This window comes from Dicentrarchus labrax, unplaced genomic scaffold (assembly GCF_905237075.1).
Source record: "Dicentrarchus labrax unplaced genomic scaffold, dlabrax2021, whole genome shotgun sequence".
NCBI lineage: Eukaryota > Metazoa > Chordata > Actinopteri > Moronidae > Dicentrarchus > Dicentrarchus labrax.
The window spans coordinates 5,900,608-5,922,081 of record NW_026136723.1 but is presented as its reverse complement, the minus strand read 5'-3'; the positions used below and the strand labels follow the sequence as shown (position 1 = coordinate 5,922,081).

The following is a 21,474-nucleotide window of genomic DNA, read 5'->3' as shown; positions in this document are numbered from 1 at the left end:
TGCTAACTTTTAATGCACATTCTGGACTGGCTCATAGTGCTGAGCCGTTAACCCCATATGAGCCTGAGTGTACTTTAAGATCCTCAAAGGCCATCCTGCCCCTACGCAGACCTGGGCCCCTTGACTTTGGAATGACCTGCCTGAAGACATATACTTTCCCTGACCCCCTTTGTATCTCTCTTTAAATCCCATCTTTTAAACTTGCCTTTTTGTAAAGTTGCATAGGTTTATCTGGTTGCATTACCAGCTTATGTTCTTCCTGATGCTTTTACTGTTTGTACTGGTTTTATTTGTCTCCTAATCCTTTGTTTTCTTTAAAAAGTATAATTTGTAAGGTTTTACTCTTTGATTTTATTTTCTCTTCTTATTTGGTGTCCTCTAAAGCAGCTAAAAATGTTTTTAAACACAGTGAATGTAAAGGTTCCTGCTTCTTTTATTGTTATTTTACACAATATGTCTGAGCAGAGAAGTCATGTTGAGTTTACTAAAATAAAAATAACCGTTACTCAATGTCCACTTACTAGACTTTTTGGGATCTTTCGACCACATCCCAGGGTTTTCATCAGTGGATAGAGTTAGCTCGTGAAATAAGTATGAAACTTTGATGACCTTTGAGTGGCTGTATATCATCATGTCATCCATCATGAAAAAAGGAGGAAAAAATCTAGTAAGTGGACGTGGGGTTTTTTTGGTTTCATGTTTTGTTTTCTGTTATTTCCAGTGTTAAGAATGAACTGTCCTGCTCCTTTGTTGATCCAAATTTTTTTCTTATAGGAGCAGAGCGGGTCATCTCTCTGAAGATGGAGATTCCGGGTTCCATGCCACCGCTCATCCAGGAGATGCTGGAGAACTCAGAGGGCCAAGATGGCCAGAGCAGTGGCAGCAGCAGCAGCAGCAGCAACAACAGCAGCAGCAGCAGCAGCAGCAGCAGCAGCAGCAGCAGCAGCAGCAGCAGCACTTCGGCTGCGGCTGAGGCTGAGGCGGGGGCCAGTCCCAGCAGTAAGGGCAGCCCCAATGAGGACACCGCTGCAGTTGAGTCACCAGAGCCCTTGGACACCGAAGGGGCTACAGCCACAACACCCAGCGATGAGCCCTAGGAGGCACCTGTAGGTGCCGCCAAAACTCTCTCTGACTTTCCTTTGCACAAAAAAGGAAGAGCTGGGCAAGGCACCAACCCCTTCTTACCCCCTCTTACCCCCTCTACCCCAACTCCTTTGCTTGGTATTACGTTATCTTTATATCCTCATCCTATTTTTCTCCCTCTATTCCCCTAAATTCCCTCCTTAAAAAGAAATCGTCAACACGGAGGCCTCAAAGGATCAGTGCTTTGTGTATAATTCTGAATTGAGCTCTTATTTGGCGTGGTGTCTCTGGGACAGGGACTGTGACAGGAAGGGCGTGGCCCTCTCAAACCGCCAGAGATGATACTCCTCAGGTCTCCTGTGTAAATTCTTATCTGCATGACGGGAGTTTGATAAGTGGTTTTACTCCTCTCTCTCTCTCTCTCTCTCTCTCTCTCTCTCTCTCGTCTCTGTCCTCATCTCTTCATCTCTTGTATTGTTGGCATATGTACATTGTACATACCATTGTATGGTTAGATCTCTGTTTCTATGATGAATTTTGTGGTGCTTTTTTCATTGTCTTAAATATTATCTTTGAAGCGATACATCAAGGTTTAAAGCAGGACTAATTGTAAGTCCTTCAAAAAGTTATGTAGAATGTTATTGCATATAGACATTATGGAAGTCTAATATTTTATATTTGTTCCTATATTTAAAACTGTTTTTGTCTGTTTTTATAACACTTCTTGGTTCATGTCTCTACATGAATGAGTGTACATCCACGCCGCCAGAATGCAAAGCTTCTCTCCATATCGACAGCCGAGTCTGTTCAACTGTTCCCTCAAAGGAGGGGAGCACAACAGCAGAAGCCTTTGATACACTCTCATCAGACTGACCGCGTCTGTTTAACTCTCAGTCTTGACATGAACCACCGAGAGCCGACGTGCAAGATTAGATTTCGAATAAGCCGGTCTATGAAATCAACTCATTTGGTGGCTGTATCTCCTTAGTAAATCAGTTTACCTCATTGTCAAAACAAATCGGGAAAATGAGGTAGCTGATGGATGCCAGAGATTTTTCTGTAGCAGGCTGTGATCACATAGGACGCTTTTTGTATCCATTTCCCTATTACCCTGTGCTTCAACTGGACCATGATTCAACTTAAACTGTCGCACTTTATTATAAACATCTGGTCAGTTGAGAAGTTTAACAAGTTCAAGTTCAAGTCAGTGTTGTGCCACAGTTTGTTTCCCCTTAAAAATCAGTTTCCAAAAGGTTTCTTTTTTACTGGTGTAACCACAAGTGTCCACTGATTCTATGAGGAAGATGTCTGGCTTCACCATTAGTCTGCTTTCTATTTATTAATTGAATTTCCACCACATGATTTCTTTCTTCAGTGGAAAAAGTACTAAAAAGGTGTCATTGCCAGGGAAACAAATTTGGAATACACATGTTGGCACAACAACAGTGAAACTGAGATGAAAATAAATCCTCAAAACGGACGTCATGGATCCGGATTCTCTCTGGCATGTTGCCCTCTTGTTTGCAAGCCCAGCCAGCATCCATCTCCTCTTTCCTGGAGTAAAGTGAGTCTGTGGAACTTTTGCTGAAAGGCAGTCCAAGAGGCAAATAGGCGAGGGGTCATTCCTATGTTCCCAGGGTCCTATTTTCCTGAGTTCTGGGGTTAGGGGTTTAGAGAGCTTCAGGCCCTTAGCTCCCATAGGGGATAATTGTAAATATTTTTACTCATGTCACCATGTTCTGAGCTCTACTTTGGTGACAAGGGTTACTACCAAAAAAAGACGCATATTGTGATCAATGGTCATTTTTATGTAGCCCTTTTGTTATTTTGGTCACATGTAGCACTCCTTTTACCCTTTAAATTCTTTGTTTCTGTGTTTGAGTGTTCAGTCTGATCACAGCCTATGGCAGTTTTGACTTTTGCCTGAATGTCAGCCTAATGAGTGTGTATCTACCGCTAACAACATGTACTACCAACCGGGCTCTACAAACGCACATGGGCTCTGTTATGGCCTTATGAACAGAGCTCCTCAACCCGCTTTTATCTCCCTTTTCAGAAGTGTCTTGTTAGAACCGGTGAAACACGGGGGCAATGCAATCCTTAAAACACACTGATGACCGGACCATGTGGGTCGGGACGATTGTACACTAATGTAGAAAGCACACGGTGGGGTGGAATCCACGAATCCTCTCTGAACGTTCGCCTTGCTCTTCAGACATGACGATGTAAGCTACATTTAATGATGCAAAAGGAGATTCCAGATGACCTTTCAACCCCCCTGGGAAGTGCAGTGGAGTAAAGCTTCTCTTTGGACAGTAGATCCAACTGAGCTCTTAATCTCATTGGCGGGGGAAGTAGGCGGTGTGTCTTACATCAGATGAGGTGGTCCTGCTGAAATTAAAAGATGATCCGAGAAAGCTGCTTTTCTCCACAGCTGAGGTCACACGTGATACTAAACAATAAGAAATAAAGTCCATGATATCCTCTTATAGGACCCAGATCCCTCACTACCCCGCTGTCCCTGCTGGCTGAATAACAGCTCCATTCACATCCACTGGTATCAAGTGGTTGCTCACTTACAGCACAGAGGACAAACTAACTGAAGCACTTAAATGTTGAACCTTTGAAATGTAGCTGTATTACTGAAACTGGACAATATGACAATAACAGCAGAACCTCCACGACCAAAAGAGGGGGCCAAGGTTTAGCTTCAAAGAAATTAAGCACAAAAGATATACGTTACAGAAATGTTTAATATCAAACAAAGGAAATTCTTTCACGCTTCTGGAATCATTTCAGAAATGATGGTCTGGAGCACTCTAAATGTCTCAGTCTTAGTTTAAACATGAAATTAGCAAGTTTTCACAAAAGTGGTGGTTTATAAGCAGATATCTGTGCCAGCGTATTGAATTTGGTTCTTCTGAATTTGTGTTTTGTCATTTCAAGCTGTGTATTAAGTTGTCAATTTGATCAAAAATGAATTTGCCCTGACTATAACAGGATTGAAGCCGGATTTAATTAAATCCAAGTTCAAGTTGTGGTGCTACAGTGCAAACATGCTTAGGTAAACCCCATGGACTGAACTGATGACTGATGAAAGTTTGCTTAGTTGTCATGGAACTAAAGATATTTTCCATGCTTCAAAAGGAAAACTTAGACAAGAAATGCACTTGTTTGCTAGAGCTGGGAGTTAGTTAGCTAGCAAGCTTAGCTTAGCATAAAGACTAGAGTAAGCAAGGCTAACTGTTTCCCCCTGTTTCCAAAGAGAAAGACAAAAGAATGACTAGTTCAAAAATGTGTTCATGATTCGTCTTGGAAACAGTAGTTTATGATGATGATACTCAGTTTCTGACCAACGCAAATTTAAAACCTGATTCAAAACCAAAATTTGTCACAGTTTTTTGGCACAGATATCTTCCCATACAGGTTGCCCTGAACGCCTCACAATGTTTGCAGAGATTTAAATTATAGAGGAAACTGAAGCGGTGACTAGATGAGTCACTCAGCTTCTTACATTTGATCCAAAAGAGGAAAGTAAGACAACCCTTTAGGGCAGTGAAGGGTTCTGGGTCTCAGCAGCACATAATAAAAACCCATCTGCATTCCATCCCTGCTCAGAAATACATATCATAAGGGAAACCAGAGCTCTTTCAGTTTTTATTTTTTTGAATGTGAATTATGTCATGGAGTCTGTCAGAATGATATGCAGTGTTAAGGAATACTTACTTCTATCTCAATGTAACATAGGAAATGCTCTCCCTTGGTTCTCTCTCTGTCTTGCTCTCCTGGTGAGAGATGAAGGGAGGCATCTTGGTGTTTTTCCTTCTTTTTTTTTATTTGAAGCTGGAAAACCTTCACAGCCGAAGAATGTCCACATCCACCCCTGAAGCGTCAGACCAGCCTTCAGGCGACTGACCGCGGCAGGGACTGTTATCAGTTCCTTTAGGACACAACTTCACAATGCTGAATTACTCTTATTCGTTTCTGTTGAATGTTGTACCGACGTAACTGTAATACTCTACTATCTAGCTCACTGCAGAGATGTTATATAAATGGTGTGTGCTTTGCATTCCAATTGGCAGCTCTGTGGAAAAGACGCTCTGTTTTTTGTCCTTGGGAACATCAACTCACATTCAAGTGTAAAAAAAAAAAGGAGGAACTGGAACTTGGTGGGCTGATCTGGCCATCCAGATCATACTCCACACACACACACACACGTATATATTATTTGGGACAATGAGAAAGAAAAGCCCACGAACGAAAGAAATGGACGACCAAGTCACCTCAGCACCCGATATCGTCGATATGTTCTGTTCCTGTTCCATGTCAAACAACAGAGCTGCTAACCCCTTCCTCAGCCAGGAAGCCAATTTGCTGTCGTCAATCAATCAAACCCAATCAATCGACAGCTATTTGGTTAACAGGTCAACTAATGAACTAGGGTTCGACCGATATGGGGTCCAATCAAACCAATCACTGATCCTGAGCCAATATTTAGTCCTGGGGGGGGGATCAATCTTCGGATACACGAACAATGATGGGGTTTGGGTATAACACAACTCCAACTGACTGCTAACATTGTCCTGTGTGCACTACATGTGTAATATAGGTAACTGTTTGCTAATATGTTTGCCATTAACAACTTTACAAGGTGACAGTATGTCAGTGTTGTGTTCATAACTTGTTCTGCTGCCCCCAAGTGGCCAAACAATCAGTTATTGTAGCTTTAAAGTGTTGTTACATTGGCCACATTTGACAAATTATTTACAGGAATAAAACATTAACCTAAAACAAAAATCAAAGTTGAAAAAGAGAGCCAAAAAAGAGTCAATCAAAAGAGTTGTTGGTGAATTTTAGTTTTGCCTTACAATTACACCAAAACAGAAAAACCGCCATTGACGCCATGTTGGTAGAGCAGGAAGAATGATAATGATATTCTGGTATTCTGACTTTACATTATTCCAAGATGGTAACCTCTTTGCTAGCCTTGTAGTCAAAGCATATAAGCATAATTAGATATTTTTCTTCTGTTATATATTTTTAGTGGCATGTAAGCACAACATTGTGCAGTGCCTTATAATTTGTGGAATCAACTGAATTTTGGTTAACATTGGATATTGTTTCGATGTTGCCATGAGCAATGGAGACACTCTTTTCACCAATTATCAGAAATTCACAATACATGAACAATACGACATGAACGCAACTTTAGCTTACTTGCTAACTCGACTAATCAGAAAACACCATATATATTAGTACAGGTCTAAAAACTCAATATCATCCCCACATATCGGTCTAACTCTAGATAAAACACCTATAGGAGCCAGAAAACATGACTGTGAACCTCAATATCAATCATTAACAGTAGCTCTGTTGTTGTCCGTCCTGAAGGTATTCTTGGTAGACATCACAAACTGTCCACAGTCGCCTTTTTCCATCGGTATCAGAGAACCCCACCACCTATCATATGCAGTGTTGTATAGTCATGTTAATATGAGACATGATGGTTATGTCTTACTGGGCATGAGGGGGGAAGGGGTGGGGGTTGTTGTGGATTTGTCCCATCAGCCCCTGCTGCCAGCCCATAGGGTGAAGTCGACCTCAGGAGCTGCTCTGAGGTCTGAGCTTCAATCTGTTTCAGCTCTCCATTTTAAATATTGTCTTTGTTTGTATATTAACATATGCTTTTTATGTTCATATACTGTTTAACTTTACCATGAACTGTCCTGGCAAAGTAATAAAATATATTTATTTTAAAATACTTGTTTGTGCATTAATAATAAGCTCAACATAACTTGAGTTATGTATCTTGACATAGCTACAGTGAATGTTCATATGTTGTAAATCAGTGATTCCCAACCTGTGGGTCAGGACCCCCACTAGGAGTCGCCAAAACTTCACGGGTGGTTGCAAGGTCTTCTTGATTTTAAGGTGTGTAAGAAAACTTAAAAAATATACACAGTAGGCTAATCAGCAGCGTTTGGTTCACTTCTGTGAAGAAAAGTAAATGTGCATTGTCTAATAGATCAATGGCTAAGTGTCAAAGACAAGGAAACACTGAAATTGTCTGTTGAAAAAATCTATATACATAATACAGAGAATTGTATAAAAAAAAACTGAAAATAATCAGCTGAAAATGTATATGAATTTCCATAAAATATATCACTGAGTCAGGGGTCCACAGTTTACTCAGTGATAGAAAAGGGGTCCCTTAAGTAAAAGGTTGGGAACCACTGTTCTAAATTGCTTTCAGATAGGGAGACTGGATTTGAGGTTTCTAGCTTCATTAAACCAGACTGTAGGCTCTGTGTCTAAAATATCTGTAACCAAATTAGTCCAGTAGCTGTCGCCTTTGTGCTTCGGGTCACTTTTTATACAGGTAGGAACCTTCATTCAGGGAACAGGTGTTGCTGGAGGAGCACAAACAGCTGTTTGACACTAAGCAAGGCCACATGACAGGTGAACACTGCGTTGTATTGGTGAAGTGTTGGCCACTCTGACATTTATGGACAATGTAAGAGATATTTAACCCACTGAGGACCGTTACTGGGGAGAAATAAATATTGGGAAAGCACAGCTAGCGCAGCAAACATTAGCAGCCCCTCTAATTGAGATGGGTCTGTCGTTTTTGTTATTTCATAATTTATTTTTGTAAAACTCATACAAAATATATAATGTACAGTCAAGCCCGAAATGATTCATACCCCTGGCAAATTTTGACTTAAAGTTACTTTTATTCAACCAGAAAGTGGTTTTTTTTTTTTGACCGGAAATGACACAGGCTTCTCCCAAAAGATAATAGGACGATGTACAAGAGGCATCATTGTAGAAAACATTATTTCTCAGCTTTTATTTACATTTGAACAAAAAGTGGCATGTCCAAAATTATTCATACCCTTTACAAACTGTCACAGTCTATGGGAAAATCCAAAGTTCTATACCATTCCAAATAGTCCAAGCTGTTCTAAAGCGTCCTAATTACCCTGATTCATTGGGAACAGCTGCTTTAATCCACTCAACAGGTGAAAAACAGCAGCTCTCTGCAGTTGGTTTGTGGACAGTCATGGCTAAGACAAAGGAGCTCACTGAGGACCTGCGGCTGCACATTGTGGCTGCTCACAAGTCAGGAAAGGGCTATAAGGCCATATCTAAATGTTTTCAAGTTCCAGTGGCTACAGTGCAAAGTATTATTAAACAATACAAGACGTTCCACACTGTGGGAAATCTCAGAGGACGTGGTCGGAAGCCAAAAGTGATACCTGTGCTGGCCAGGAGGATAGTGAGAGAGGTGAAAAAGAATCCAAGGATCACCACCGAGGCCATCCTGGTGAATCTGGGCTCTGCTGGTGGCATCGTCTCAATGCAGACAGTCCAACGGACACTGCACACTGCACACTGCTGGGTTCCACGGACGCAGACCAACGAGGATGCCACTTCTCCAGATAAGGCACACAAAAGCCTGATTGGCCTTTGCAAATGCTCATCTGGACAAAGAAGAAGACTTCTGTTCTTCTGTTTTATGGTCAGATGAAACAAAAATTGTATTGTTTGGCCACAAGGATGTATCCTTCATTTGGCGTAAAAAAGGAGAAGCCTTCAACCCTAAGAACACCGTCCCCACTGTCAAACATGGTGATGGCAACCTAATGCTTTTTTCAGCCAATGGACCAGGGAACCTAATCACAATAAATAAAAAAAGAGCAATACATCAAGATTGTCAACAACAACATCAGGCAGTCTGCAGAGAAACTTGGCCTTGGGCACCAGTGGACATTTCAGCACGACAACGACCCAAAACACACAGCAAAAGTGGTGAAGAAATGGTTAGTGGAAGAACCATTTTGGAGTGCCCAGCCAGAGTCCTGACTTGAATCCAATTGAGAATCTGTGGACGGAGCTAAAGATCAGGGCGATGGCAAGGAGACCCTCCAACCTGAAAGAGTTGGAGCTCATCGCTAAAGATGAACGGGCAAAAATACCAGTGGAGACAAGCAAAAAGCTGGTCAGCAATTATAGGAAGCGTTTGATTGCTGTAATAGCCAATGAAGGCTTTTCTATTGATTATTATAACTAGTAGTGTAATTATTCACTGTTGGCAGAGAGTCATCAGTAAAGTAATATTACTTTTGAAGAGTAAGTAATAAATTACTTTTTTCCTCATGAGTTTTTTTTAGATTTTCAATCACATACAGCTGTCAAAGAGTCGCTTTTCAGTGCAGTAGAAAACAACAATGCATTAAAAGGACATTTATCAAAAGAAAAAAAACATGACACGTTGGTCACCAAATATTTAAATCTGTACAAACAAATACTAAAAGGATGTGAAATAAAATAATATTCCAAACCCAGTACAGGTACAATAAGGTCATTCAAATGTACACACTATCAGAACCATTACTCCAGAGAGGCAGCAAACACCAACCTCTCAGCATGAGCAGAGAAAGCTCCCCATATCCTCTTATATTTGGCAGTGATCCCTTATATGATACCTGATTTATTTATTTTTTACAGTTTAACAAAGTAAAAGATGTCTGTGATCCATGAGGAGTGAGACGCGGTTCAGGAGATTTCCACCTCGTCGTCTGGCAACAAGGTAACTAATGCTACATGCCTTATATTTAGGGAGCTGTAAAGTAAGAGGTGGAAGTCCCAACAATACTGAAATTGCTGCCGGCTCAACTCGAGTCCTAGTACAATCAGAAATTGATTTAAAAATTCCAATCCAATAGGTGTGTAAGGAAGGACCGGACCCAAACACATGTATGTGGGCAGCAGAGTCAGCCTGACTTTAGTGAAGTGTAAATGATGGAGGATTTGGCACTGGGTCAGACCAACACGGATCGATGAAGAGTGAACAAATGACATAAATTAAAATTTGATTAACTAGCCTGCTAATATTTCAAAGCACTGGCCTAAGTACATTTGTGGTGGCCTGAATGTAAAAGTATTTAAAAACAAGTAGATGAATGTGATTTCTGATCTTTATCTCGATATGCACATTTTCTCTAAAATAACCGGAAATTCTCAAATAGTGCACATAGATATGATGGCCTTTATAGGAGACGATGCAGTGCACCATTGCATATCTGTATCCTGTGTATCTGTGTCCTATTGTATCTCAGCTCAACAGGGCTAGTGCATGGACAGATGGAGGACATATCTTTTTTCACAGATAATGCTTCTTCCAAGCTATTACATAATCCAGTTATACACTTTATGTAAATCAAGGTGTATAAAGGCTACTTGTGGCTGGTGAAGTTCACAATATCATCTCATTTTTTTATTTCTTTCTAAAGTCTGGTTTCTGTTTTTAATAACCAATATGTTTTTGTAACACCTAGTTTTAATTCATAATAACTGTGATACATACAAATGCAGATCCCACTGTTCTGGTTGCATTAAAAAATGTTTTTTTTTTTAAGTCAGACTGTATTCATGGTGGTGTGCTCTTTATACAATGACAGTTTTCCTAAATGTATTTTATTTTTATTTTTATTTAAAGAAATGCTAATACTACGTTGCTCCCAGTATCACAATGTATCGTAGTATACTGAATTGGTTACTGTAGACTTCTACTCCTGACTGACAAATCATCTTGACCCCCCTAAAATAACAGTGTTCTTTGATGGTCCTGCACCCACTCTGTAGTTTCTGTTTCTGGTCATATGTCAGACTATAGCCATACAGCTGAAGTCCTCCCTTCCTGTTAACCTGAGTTGTCACATGTCTGAGTCACAGAGACCCTGCAGAAGAACCTTTCACGTGCTAGTTGAAAAGATCAGCCTTGAGTGTGTTGTGTTCAGTGGTGTCAGTTGTGCTAAGATCCTCGAATACTGCTCTCTGCAGCTAAACAATAGTGTGGCTCTCCTGCAGGGTGTCCTCGACCCAGACATTCAACATCAGTGTGAGATGACAGCATTTGGAGGAAGACTGCAGCCTTTACAGGAAAGGAGGGCTTTAACTGTGTGGCTATAGACAGATCCGACCATTCCCCATCAATCAAAAATAAACTCTCCACATTTATAAACACTACACCCGATTGACGATTTAAAATGGCATCTGTAGTGTCTGATCACTGGGGCACTGTATCATAAGGAGGCTATGGGGAAATAATCCTGTGTACATGAATAAAAAAACAAAGAGACACAGTGCATATCAAGAGACACTCTGGATGAGGCCCGGGGGAGACATTAGTCCCAGTCTGAGCCATTTCACAAAAACTTGGAGTTGAGTTGTGATTGTCCACCTGCATGCCACGCCCTCACAGGCTGTGACACCACAAGGAGCTTTTACAAAGCTGAAGACCCACCTTGTTAATTTCCAAGACCTGTCTAACCTTGGATTATGGGGCTGTTTCTGCTCCTGAAGAACAGCACATATCCTCCTGTTATAGAGTAAAAGGCTGATCTGTCATTGGAGCATCATGTACCTTTGCTTTAAGTCTTTAAAAGTGTATTTATATAGTTGGATGTTGAGGCAACAACTCTTAACTTTCTTTTATTACTAACATTATCTGTCTATAGAGTGGTCAACATTTACTCTATTTTCAATATAACAGATTGTTAAGCTTCAGACCACGCTGGCTCTGAGATTGACCCCTCACTGACGTACAGGAAATGCATCACAATAAGGAAGTCATTTTTCCATTTCATGGGAACTACATAACCATTTGTTGAATATTAGTTCTTCTGTGTAATACTGCTCAGTCATGAAAGAATCAGGCCATCAAAAAAATAGACATTTCATTGTTTACTTTCAACTTCATGTTCAAAAAGTTACATAGTATTTTAACAATTAAAATGTGCTAAAGCACAGCGTTCTAAACTTCTAAAAGCCGCTTCGGACAAATACAGAACATTTCAATGAGCATTAAAAAAAGAAACCTGTATATGTATAATAAAAAGTGTAAAACACCTACACATTAAAAATCATTGAACATCACCATTAATGAAAATAAAATGAAACAGGAAATGTACAAAAGTCTGTGGGAACACAGAAGTAGGGAGGAAACTTCCATACAAGCAGAGTGTGTTAGAACGTGACCAAAGGTTGCTTTAATCGAACATGTCGTCGTCGTCATCTTCTTCCTCGTTGTCCGACTCGTCAAAGTACTTCACCTCTTTCTTGGCCCGACCCGGTCTGTCGCGGGACTGGGCGTGCATCGCACTGTTACTGTCTTCATCCTCGTCATCCGATGGAGGTTTCTGAGGTTTCTGCACAGGAAGACAGTCAAATACTTTATTATAGATACTGAGAAGCATTAAGATCATTTCAGTAAAAGTATCAAGGTGGGGCTAGTTTAGTCTAGAACATACAATATTTTACATACAAAGTGCAGTTGGGGAGCGAACGCCTGGGCATGGAGGGCGTTCTGGAGGCATCGTGTTAATTCAGAAAAACAGCAGATATAATTATCTATTTGTCCTGCTCCTTTGCAAACATTAAAATGAATGGCCATTCTATTTTCTTGGCTTTTATTTTTAATTGTCTATTTCTGTGTCAGCTGTCTGCCTTTCTTCAGTCTTCAAATCAAATAAGAAAAATGAAAAACACAAAAAAAAAATTAACCCATGTTTAGATTTTTGTTTTCAACATCTGACAACAAAAGGAAAATCTGATCTTTTTCTGTTTTATTATTTTTGGTTTAAAACAAACTGCCAGAAAGTACACAGGCCATATTGGGTCAGTGTACTTGTGTGCGGCTGTTGGGCAAAGGGGACCTTTAAAATGGAATTTATTCATTTTGTGTGGTTTAACTGGACTTTTGTTGTGATGGGTCATTATCTGAGACTGTCTTCTTCCTCCCTCCTTTCATGGACTGTCGGTAACGTACTGGGCATAGACAGTCTCAGATAACTTAACAGGGTTAACGCTAAGCAAGGACTGCGCAATTACTGTTAATGTTACTGTACTGATTCAGGTTATGTTGTTGTGGTGATATGATGCATGCTACGCTATGCTAGAATGCATGTTATTGTAGTCTTTGAGATAGTGCTAAGGTGATGTTAGTTTAAAGTTATGCTTTACACAGACAGCGTCTTTGCATGCAACTAACTCCCTTGACATCACACACGCGAGGAGGGGGAAATCCCTCCCACTCCTCCCGAATCCAAAACAGCAGTCCTCCCTCCTGAACCTTCTGATTGTAACTGGGCTTTGAGCATGAGTAGCAGAGATCTGCATGGAGCAGGTTATGTAAACTTTGACTTATTTCACCTCATCAGTTCAACAAAATCTGTTTCTGAACAAACATTAGGCAAGTAAAAAGCAATCCAGTTGCTGAATGTTCACTCATTATGGTCAATCTGTCACAATTCTAGCTGAACTCAGAGGAAGACAACAGAATGTTTTTACAGATTGTTTTCTATAAAAAAAAAAAAAAAAAAAAGATATTTACTGATTGTGTTTCTTGAAAGTGTGTCTAAAAAGTGAATAATTGTAAACTATCACCCTTGGTATAAAGAAACTGTTTTGTATTTTGTTTTATTTATGTTTTTTTGGTGTAAGTGCTAATGCCTACTCATTGACCCCACTAGCTCTCAGAGGGTTCAGGAGGGAGGACTGCAGTTGGACCCTTCTAAAAAGCCAGCGGCAAACTACTTACAATAACTTTAGGGTCACGATAGAAAAACCCATCAAGTTAAGAAATAATATTTCCACACATGCATTATAGATGTACACTAACCCTATATGCACAGGCATCAAAACATTTCATACCTAAAAAAGGTACATGCTGAGGTTCAAATCCAACAAATTCTGCATTGTGGTAACTTAATATGTACTGTATGTATTCTTTTCTGGGAATTGTTGGGTACGGTCTAGACCTACTCTATATGAAAAGTGTCCTGAGATAACCTCTGTTATGATTTGGTGCTATACAAAAGAGAAAAGAATATGCTTTGTACAGACCTTCAGTGTAGCTGGGTCTGGAGTAGTTCTGTTCACCACTCAGGAGATTAAATGGCTTTGAATAGGCTATTTCAATACTTTTACTTACTAATGGAAAATATACTCCAATGGACGTACTGTATAAGAAGGCCATCCACTGGCAGCAATAGTTTAACCAAACTGAAATGTAAGTTGTTTCTGGCAAAGATCTTAATATGATTTACAGGTTCTTAATAATATATTTTAGAGTAATACACTTTTTTTTAAAGCTGATAAAGCAGATTATTTGAAATCTGTATTTCTAAAACATGCGGTTGTCGAGCCAATGTAAATATGCCACAGAGAGCATAATAATGTACAAGGAGCAGAGGGAGTTTCTGTTAAACCTCTCTCCCATTGCTGATGTTCTCAGTAGCAGCTTATACATTTTACATGTCAAACACCAACACTGCATCTATTAAACACAGGAAGACACTCACTCTGCCTGCAGGTTTAGCCACTTTCTTCATTGGACTGTAATCCTCTTCAGAGCCAGAGCCCTTCCTCTTCCTCCCCCTGCCTTTACCTGCACACAGTTCATCAGAACAGAAGGTTACCCAAGCATTCACCATCAGCAGCAATATTATTATATTATATTAACTTATTTATTTATTCATGAAAGCACAGTCTGTGCTGTACCTTTAAGAGCTGGTGCTGGCTTCTTGGACCCGGTGTCAGAGTCAGAGTCCCAGATGGATTTATCTGGTTTCTTTGCTTTTGGTGCTGGTGGTTTCTTGGGTTTGGGAGCTGCATCAGAGGGCTTCTTAGCTGCTGTAGATCACAGAAAAATCATGAAATAGTGCGTACACATAGTGACTTATCCAGCACAATCAGTCTTGTTGGAAGTAATAATAGGCTTTGAGTCACACAATGTCCTTATAATATTCATTATTCGACTTAATGAGCTCCACCAAAGTGTCATTGAATTCATGAACAAATCAGTAATCCCCTCTCCCATGCGTTATGATGCTATGATGCTGCTCCCTCTAGTGGACGTAGCGAGTCACTACCTTTCTTTGCTGGCGATAGTTTGTCAAATGCAGAGCTGCTGGAGTACGTGGAGAACACCGGGCCGTTATCGTCACTGTCAGACTTGGACCCATCTACAGAGCAAACACAGGCCAAAGATCAGCAGCTGCTCTCTTTGTACTGCTCACTCTCGCAGGGACATTTCTGACTGGGTCAACATTTTGTAAACCATAAAATTCATATTTTGTACATTTCATCCTGACCCACAATCCTCTGCAGACTTAATGTAGATATGGAGCTTTTCATAATTTTTTTTATATATTTTTTAATATTGTGCATGAAACACAGTACTTACTTCACATCTTGTCTTTGTTGTATAGACTTAAGCGTTTACATACTTGTTGCTCTCCTATGTGACAGTTGACATTCTTATGATTGTGTCCTGTACAAACTGATTAGATACTGTTACTTTTATGGATCACAGAGAGCTTAATTATTAGCTATCAATAAATGTTAGTCCTGCAGTACAGGATGGGAACACAAAAACCTTCATCTTTTTTCTAATGTATATTTGTCATTTGGAATTAAAGTTATTGTCACTGCAATACCTTAGTGTCACTGTAAATCAAGTGTATTTGAATACACTTTCTGGATACCCCTTATAGATAAAATGAGCAGAGATGGGAATGTTTTGGCTAATACAGTTAATTAAATACTGAATAATCTACATACTTCACATTGATGCAAAAAGTAAATGTATAGAATAGTTCTGCTTATTAAGTTGCAATTATGTCCACAACGGCCTAACACAGATAACGGGTATAGAGCAGCAACAATTAATCTGTTAAGCAATCAAAACAATTTATCAGCACAAATTTTGATAAATGATTGTTTGAAAAGAAAATGCCAAAACACTCTTTGACCACACTTTGCAAAATAGCAGATGAATCAATATTATTAACAGTATAGAAAAATGTCTGATGGTCAAAATCCTCATATCATAAAACCCTACACTGCAGTATTTATCAGCAGATACATGGAACTGCAGCTTGTACTCACCACTGTCATTGCTTTTTTCAGAGAAGGCTGACTTGGACGAGAAGATGCTGGCTGTCTCTTTCTTTTTAGCTACAGGTGCAGACCTTCAAGGGGCAGAAACAACATTTTATTAGATAGCAGACAGTAGAGAGAGTGCAGGAAACGAGGAGGGAGACGAAGCACTGGCATGCAACCAGATCCTTTGTTAGATTTGACTTGAGACGTTATGCGTACGTGGTAAGTGTGTTAGACCCCTGAACACCGGCTCTGTCTTATCCCTTTATACATATAGCAACCATTCCTACAAACATTCTATTTCAGCGTGTTCAGACGAGCTTCTGACTGTGCTTTAAACCTTACGTGGGCTTTTGTTTAGGGGGAGAGTAGGAGACTTCGTCATCGTCCTCATCATCATTATGATCGTTGTAGTGCCCCTTGGTCTCAGAGGAAGTGAAGTCATCTTTAAAAGACCTCACTGGAGAAGAAGCAACATCATCATCGCCATTCTCCTCTTCGTCAGCCTCCTCCTCTGAGAAGTCAAACGTGTATTTTGGCTTGGCAGCTGGAAGACAGAAGCAGAGTCTGTGTCAAACCACATTATCATTGCTGTGGATTCTGGTGCCTTGTACAATAATTATTCGTGTTGCGGCTGGGTTGCATCAGACTGCGCCCTCAGACACTTGAAGCCGACAGAGGCTAATCACACTGAGGAAACGTAGACACAGTTCACAACTTATTTTTGGCCCTAGACCACTTCAAGTGGATTGAAATGAAATGTTACCAGTCAGCCTGTAACCAGCTACCTGATGCTGACGGTGGCTCGTATCAAAGAACTTGTACATATTAAAAGACAAAGGCTGAAAAGACACAATGGATGCTGCAACAGTTAAACAAGCTACAAATAACAGAACACTGAAGTCTCAAAAGACTGATGCTCAATTATTTTATTCTAATTCTTTGAAAACTCTGTTCTGATAAGTACAGGGAACAGATCCAGACCCTCCCCTTAAAAGGATGAGTTTGTATTTTTTAAGGCTGTCTTAATCCAACAATCACATACCATATGCATGTTGAAAGTGTTATTAGTCACTGTAATCATTTTTCCTGTCTAAACTCTAGCAAGACGAAGGAGATGATTGTTAGCTTCAGGAGGAAAACATCCCACTTCACACCGGTGAATATCCAGGGATTGGACATTGAGGTGGTAGATAATTAGAAATTCCTGGGTGTTCACCTCAATAACAAACTGGACTGGACTGACAACACCCATGCTCTCTACAAGAAGGGCCAGAGTCGCCTCCATCTGTTGAGGAGACTGAGGTCCTTCGGAGTACGCAGGGCTCTACTCAGGACTTTTTATGACTCTGTGGTGGCTTCAGCCATCTTCTATGCTGTGGTCTGCTGGAGAGGGGGCAGTATGGACAGGGACAGGAAGAGACTCAATAAACTGATCAGGAGAGCGAGCTCTCCATAGAGGAAGTGGGTGAGAAGAGGATGTTAGTTAAGCTGACATCCATCATGGACAACACCTCTCACCCCCTACATGACACTGTGGGGTCCCTGAGTAGCTCCTTCAGCAGCAGACTGTTACAACCTCGGTGTAAGAAGGAGAGGTTCCGCAGGTCTTTCATCCCTGTCGCTGTCAGACTCTACAACACCTGATCAATGTTGTAGTTTCTGTTTCAAATTACCACCATACCATAGCTTTACCACTTTATCATAGTTTTTTATATCTGTATTTATTTATTTCAAGTAATTGCTGCTGTGACAAGGGAATTTCCCCGTTGTGGGATTAATAAAGTAATACAATACAATAGGGCTGGGTGTAAGCCTTCACAATATGATAATGATGATTTAAGTAAAAATAGCTGCCAAAATGTAAATAAACTATATTCATACTACATTTAATTAGTATTAACTTTACCTGATGCCCTCTGTGACTTGTTCTCTCTGGGGATGATGGGCTCACTGTTCTCCAGGTCACTGTCCGACTTTGACTCGTCATCAGACCAGGGGTTTCTCTTCTTCACCTTCTTAGCAGGGGTACCTTTGGGTCCTGGAGGTTTTCTCACTCTGGGAGCCGCTGGAACACAGTAAACAAGATTACTAGACTGTCTGTGTTCTCACTTAGGACTGAGGAGCTCCTGGTAGTTCAATAATTGATTACAGTTTTTTCAGTGCACTGTGAAGCATCAAAAAGGCCAGAGGTAAAAGCTACTATCTAACCAGTCTAACACATTAAACCAGGGAGAAAGAAGGCCATATCATCTCTGGAGAGTTGACAAATATCTGTCTATGCTGATAAATCATTTATCCACTCATACACAATCCAATACCATCATTTCTTACAACCCTCAACCTCAATCTTCAAAATCTCTTAAGTCTGCAAACGAAAAACATGTAGCAGTTTTCCGTTTGGCATTTGTAATTTCGTACTTTTACATTTGGACAGAAATGGCAATTGCTAACTCACTGAAACTACAAGTGAAAGGAAAATAATTGGATTTTTTTCCCCCCGTTTACTGACCAGGCTCTTTCTTCTCTTTCTTGACACGTGGAGCCTTTGGTTTGGCTACAGTGTTTTCTGCTGTTCCTCCCTCACCGCCCAAACCATCATCATCAAACTCCAGCTTTACTGCCAGATCTGCGTCACCCTGAGAGAAAAACACAGTCCGTCACTATCCCAGAGTCTTGATATTGCTCTTAGCATTCCAGTATTCCATCAGCCGCTGTTACCTTCTTCTTTTTGGTCAGTTTCTTGGCTGCATCAGATTTGAGCGGCTGAGTTGGAGGCTCCACCCTGCGACCAAATGGAGAGGGCATAGTCTCCTCCAGGTTCATCTTCTTCACTTTAGGTTTTCCCACCTTCCCCTTCACCAGTTTGATGCCCTTGCCTAAACTCTGCTCCTCTCGCTCATGGGCCTCCAATTTCTGATGGACAAAATAACAACTTTCTAAATACAATGTCAAGTAGAAGCCGAGTGGCCAGCTCAAACAAATAAAGGCCAAGTAGAAAACAGCAGAAAGGTGAAATTACCTTCACTCTAATAGCTCACATGGATTCAGCAACAGTAATTCCATCATTGCCCCACTGCTCTCAGATTATTCTTTAAAAAGAAATACTGGTAAAGTTTCAAGTCAAAAGTCTTCTAGGACCAGGAGGGATTATGTCCTCTGAGCCACTGGAAGGCTTTTAATGTGAAACATTAGTGCAGTATGTGTTGCATTTCACTGACAGTAGCTATAAGGAGAAGCTCAACATTTTTGTAGTATACATTCATGAAACTGATATCAGTTTTCATCCAACTCTCCAACAGAAAGCAAATGTCTGTCCATTAAATGTAAAACCATCAACCAGCAGCCAGTTAGCTTAGCACAAACAGTGGAAACAGCAAGCCTGGTTCTGTCCAATATGTTGTATATTTATGGGACAGTTATTTATATGGATTAAATAAAGCTATATAATCTGTTTCAGAGGTGCTGGTAAGTGTATTTTCTTGCCTTTGGACAGAGCCAGGCTAGCAGTTTCCCTCTGCTTCCAGTCCTTAGGCTAAGCTAACCAAACCACAGAGTGCTCATGGGAGTGGTGTTGATCTTCCAGGAAACAAAGTCAATTCTCTTATAGTATTTCTGTTAGAGAAAGAAAGTAGTCAGCATGACATGTCCTCTGATGGAATTAGTGTTGTAGAAATATACATTATGCTAAGTTTCAATTTGTTTTTGATATCGGACTAAAATCAGTCATTGACAACTTCACAACTACTTGCTAACAATGACTGAAAGCTCATCAACCCCTGAACTAAAATATCAATTATCACCCTCACAGCTAAGCAAGTGTTACAACAAAAATGTCTAAAACACAGAACTCACATCCAGCTCCTCAATGAATACCGCCAGGTCCTCCTTCCACAGATCCTCTGGTAACTTCTTCTGGAGATCATTCAGCTCTCCTCTCTGTACATCAGCACACATTCACTTTGTTAATCAACACATGTCAACTGTGGTCCTCTACCACAGTCAGTTGAGCAAGGCACTGTGTAGTTGACTGCCTCATTCCCATTTATTTAACCCTAATAAATGACTGCAAAGTGCTGACAGGCATGATGATTCAAGATTCATTCAAGATTCAAGAAGCTTTATTTATCCCGAGGGAAATTGCTGTGCTACAATTGCGATACAAAATGGAGAAGTAATACAAGAGTAAGAATCAAGCTAGTGAGACGAAAATGTACCTTATGGTCTCTCTGTTTGAGCAGCTCCTCCACCTTCTCTTTAGTCAGGCACCACAGAGGCATGTTGAGGATGTAGTTGAAGTTTGGCCCTGACGAGGAGCCAGAATCCAACGAGCCGTCACTCTCATTTCCGTCTTTGGAATCTTCTTCCTGAGCCTGTCAGAGAAAACATCTCATGATACAACAGAAACTCATTTGTGCCGCTTTCTCCACCTTCTGCCATGGTGAATGTGTACTAATATGCTCTGTCCTCAGAGTGGTGCAAGAGCAGCTCCCTCTTGTGTTTGATAACAGTTATAGCAGAGAAAACTACAAACCTGAAACTAAAGCCAGTTGTTTTTGTTGCAATATGTAATTATGTAAACTACTTATTATAGGCCTAATGAATGTTGCTGCATGATTTTGTGTGTGTGTACATGTATGTCCAAGCTATTGGAACAGTACCTTTTCCTGAGACTTGGTCCAGGCAGCCACTGGATCGGACTCATAGCCTTTCTGGACCAGCATGCGGATCAGTTCACGCTTGGATTTGTTCTCTGTTAGGATAAAAAATAATATGGATTTGAAAATAAAACATCTTCTCACTGGTACATACATATCTGACACTTTTTAAAAAGGGTTTATAGACTTCTTACCGATTGAGACTTTTCCTTCAATCTTCTCCAGTACAAAGCGAGCCTGGTTGGACAGTTTGGCTGCCTCGGCTCCCAGGCTGCCCACTGCCCAGTCTTTCCTCAGTTTGTAGTAGTGCAGGCGGAGCTCAAAGAACTCCCTGAGGATGTCTTGGACTGAGTCGTACCTCTTTAGACAACCCATATGATCAAACAGCACCTGAGGATTAAGTGGTTTCAAAATCAGTTACAATTACATCGACAACTTAAAGCCATCCATGTTTCAAGAACAAAAACACTGATGATTTATATTTCATTTTGTGTTGAACAGACAGTTTACCATGGAATTGCAGGTAAGGCTGGACTGCAACTTGAAGACTTTGTGGAGACCAGCTGCCTCAGCCTGGGCCAGTTTATCCTCAGACATGCGAACCACAAACTTGACTGTGGTATCTGTGTGGTATTCCTTATAATCATTGATGAGAGCTGGTGTTTTGTCACTGCCCTGCAGCATAGGCTCCAGCACAGACTCCTTATAGGCCTGCACACAAAAGGGAAGAAACACAATAAAACATCTGACAATGCACACAAGATTTACCACACCTCATTTTTAT

At 40.5% G+C, this 21,474-nt stretch overlaps 2 protein-coding genes across 6 annotated transcripts in view; one reads left to right on the top strand and one right to left on the bottom strand.

The window, feature by feature from the left end:
• The window catches only part of LOC127358027 (retinoic acid receptor beta-like), a 201,657-nt gene extending 194,815 nt beyond the window's left edge, over positions 1 to 6,842 (top strand). For all 3 annotated transcript variants that reach the window (XM_051390863.1, XM_051390864.1, XM_051390866.1), the window contains one exon: positions 775 to 6,842. In XM_051390863.1, the coding sequence (XP_051246823.1) occupies positions 775 to 1,097 (323 nt within the window). In that variant the 3' untranslated portion in view covers positions 1,098 to 6,842. The remainder of the gene's footprint in view (positions 1 to 774) is intronic.
• A 4,977-nt stretch (positions 6,843 to 11,819) lies between these two features.
• The window catches only part of top2b (DNA topoisomerase II beta), a 34,102-nt gene continuing 24,447 nt past the window's right edge, over positions 11,820 to 21,474 (bottom strand). For 2 of the 3 annotated variants that reach the window (XM_051390604.1, XM_051390606.1), the window contains 14 exons: positions 21,201 to 21,401; positions 20,885 to 21,080; positions 20,694 to 20,785; positions 20,250 to 20,405; positions 19,888 to 19,971; positions 18,754 to 18,948; positions 18,545 to 18,671; positions 17,942 to 18,100; positions 16,378 to 16,579; positions 16,039 to 16,121; positions 15,021 to 15,113; positions 14,650 to 14,781; positions 14,451 to 14,536; positions 11,820 to 12,296 (listed from right to left, as the gene is read on the bottom strand). In XM_051390604.1, coding sequence (XP_051246564.1) covers positions 12,138 to 12,296; positions 14,451 to 14,536; positions 14,650 to 14,781; positions 15,021 to 15,113; positions 16,039 to 16,121; positions 16,378 to 16,579; positions 17,942 to 18,100; positions 18,545 to 18,671; positions 18,754 to 18,948; positions 19,888 to 19,971; positions 20,250 to 20,405; positions 20,694 to 20,785; positions 20,885 to 21,080; positions 21,201 to 21,401 — 1,965 coding nt within the window. In that variant the 3' untranslated portion in view covers positions 11,820 to 12,137. The remainder of the gene's footprint in view (positions 12,297 to 14,450; positions 14,537 to 14,649; positions 14,782 to 15,020; positions 15,114 to 16,038; positions 16,122 to 16,377; positions 16,580 to 17,941; positions 18,101 to 18,544; positions 18,672 to 18,753; positions 18,949 to 19,887; positions 19,972 to 20,249; positions 20,406 to 20,693; positions 20,786 to 20,884; positions 21,081 to 21,200; positions 21,402 to 21,474) is intronic. The other variant, XM_051390605.1, reaches the window with a different exon arrangement.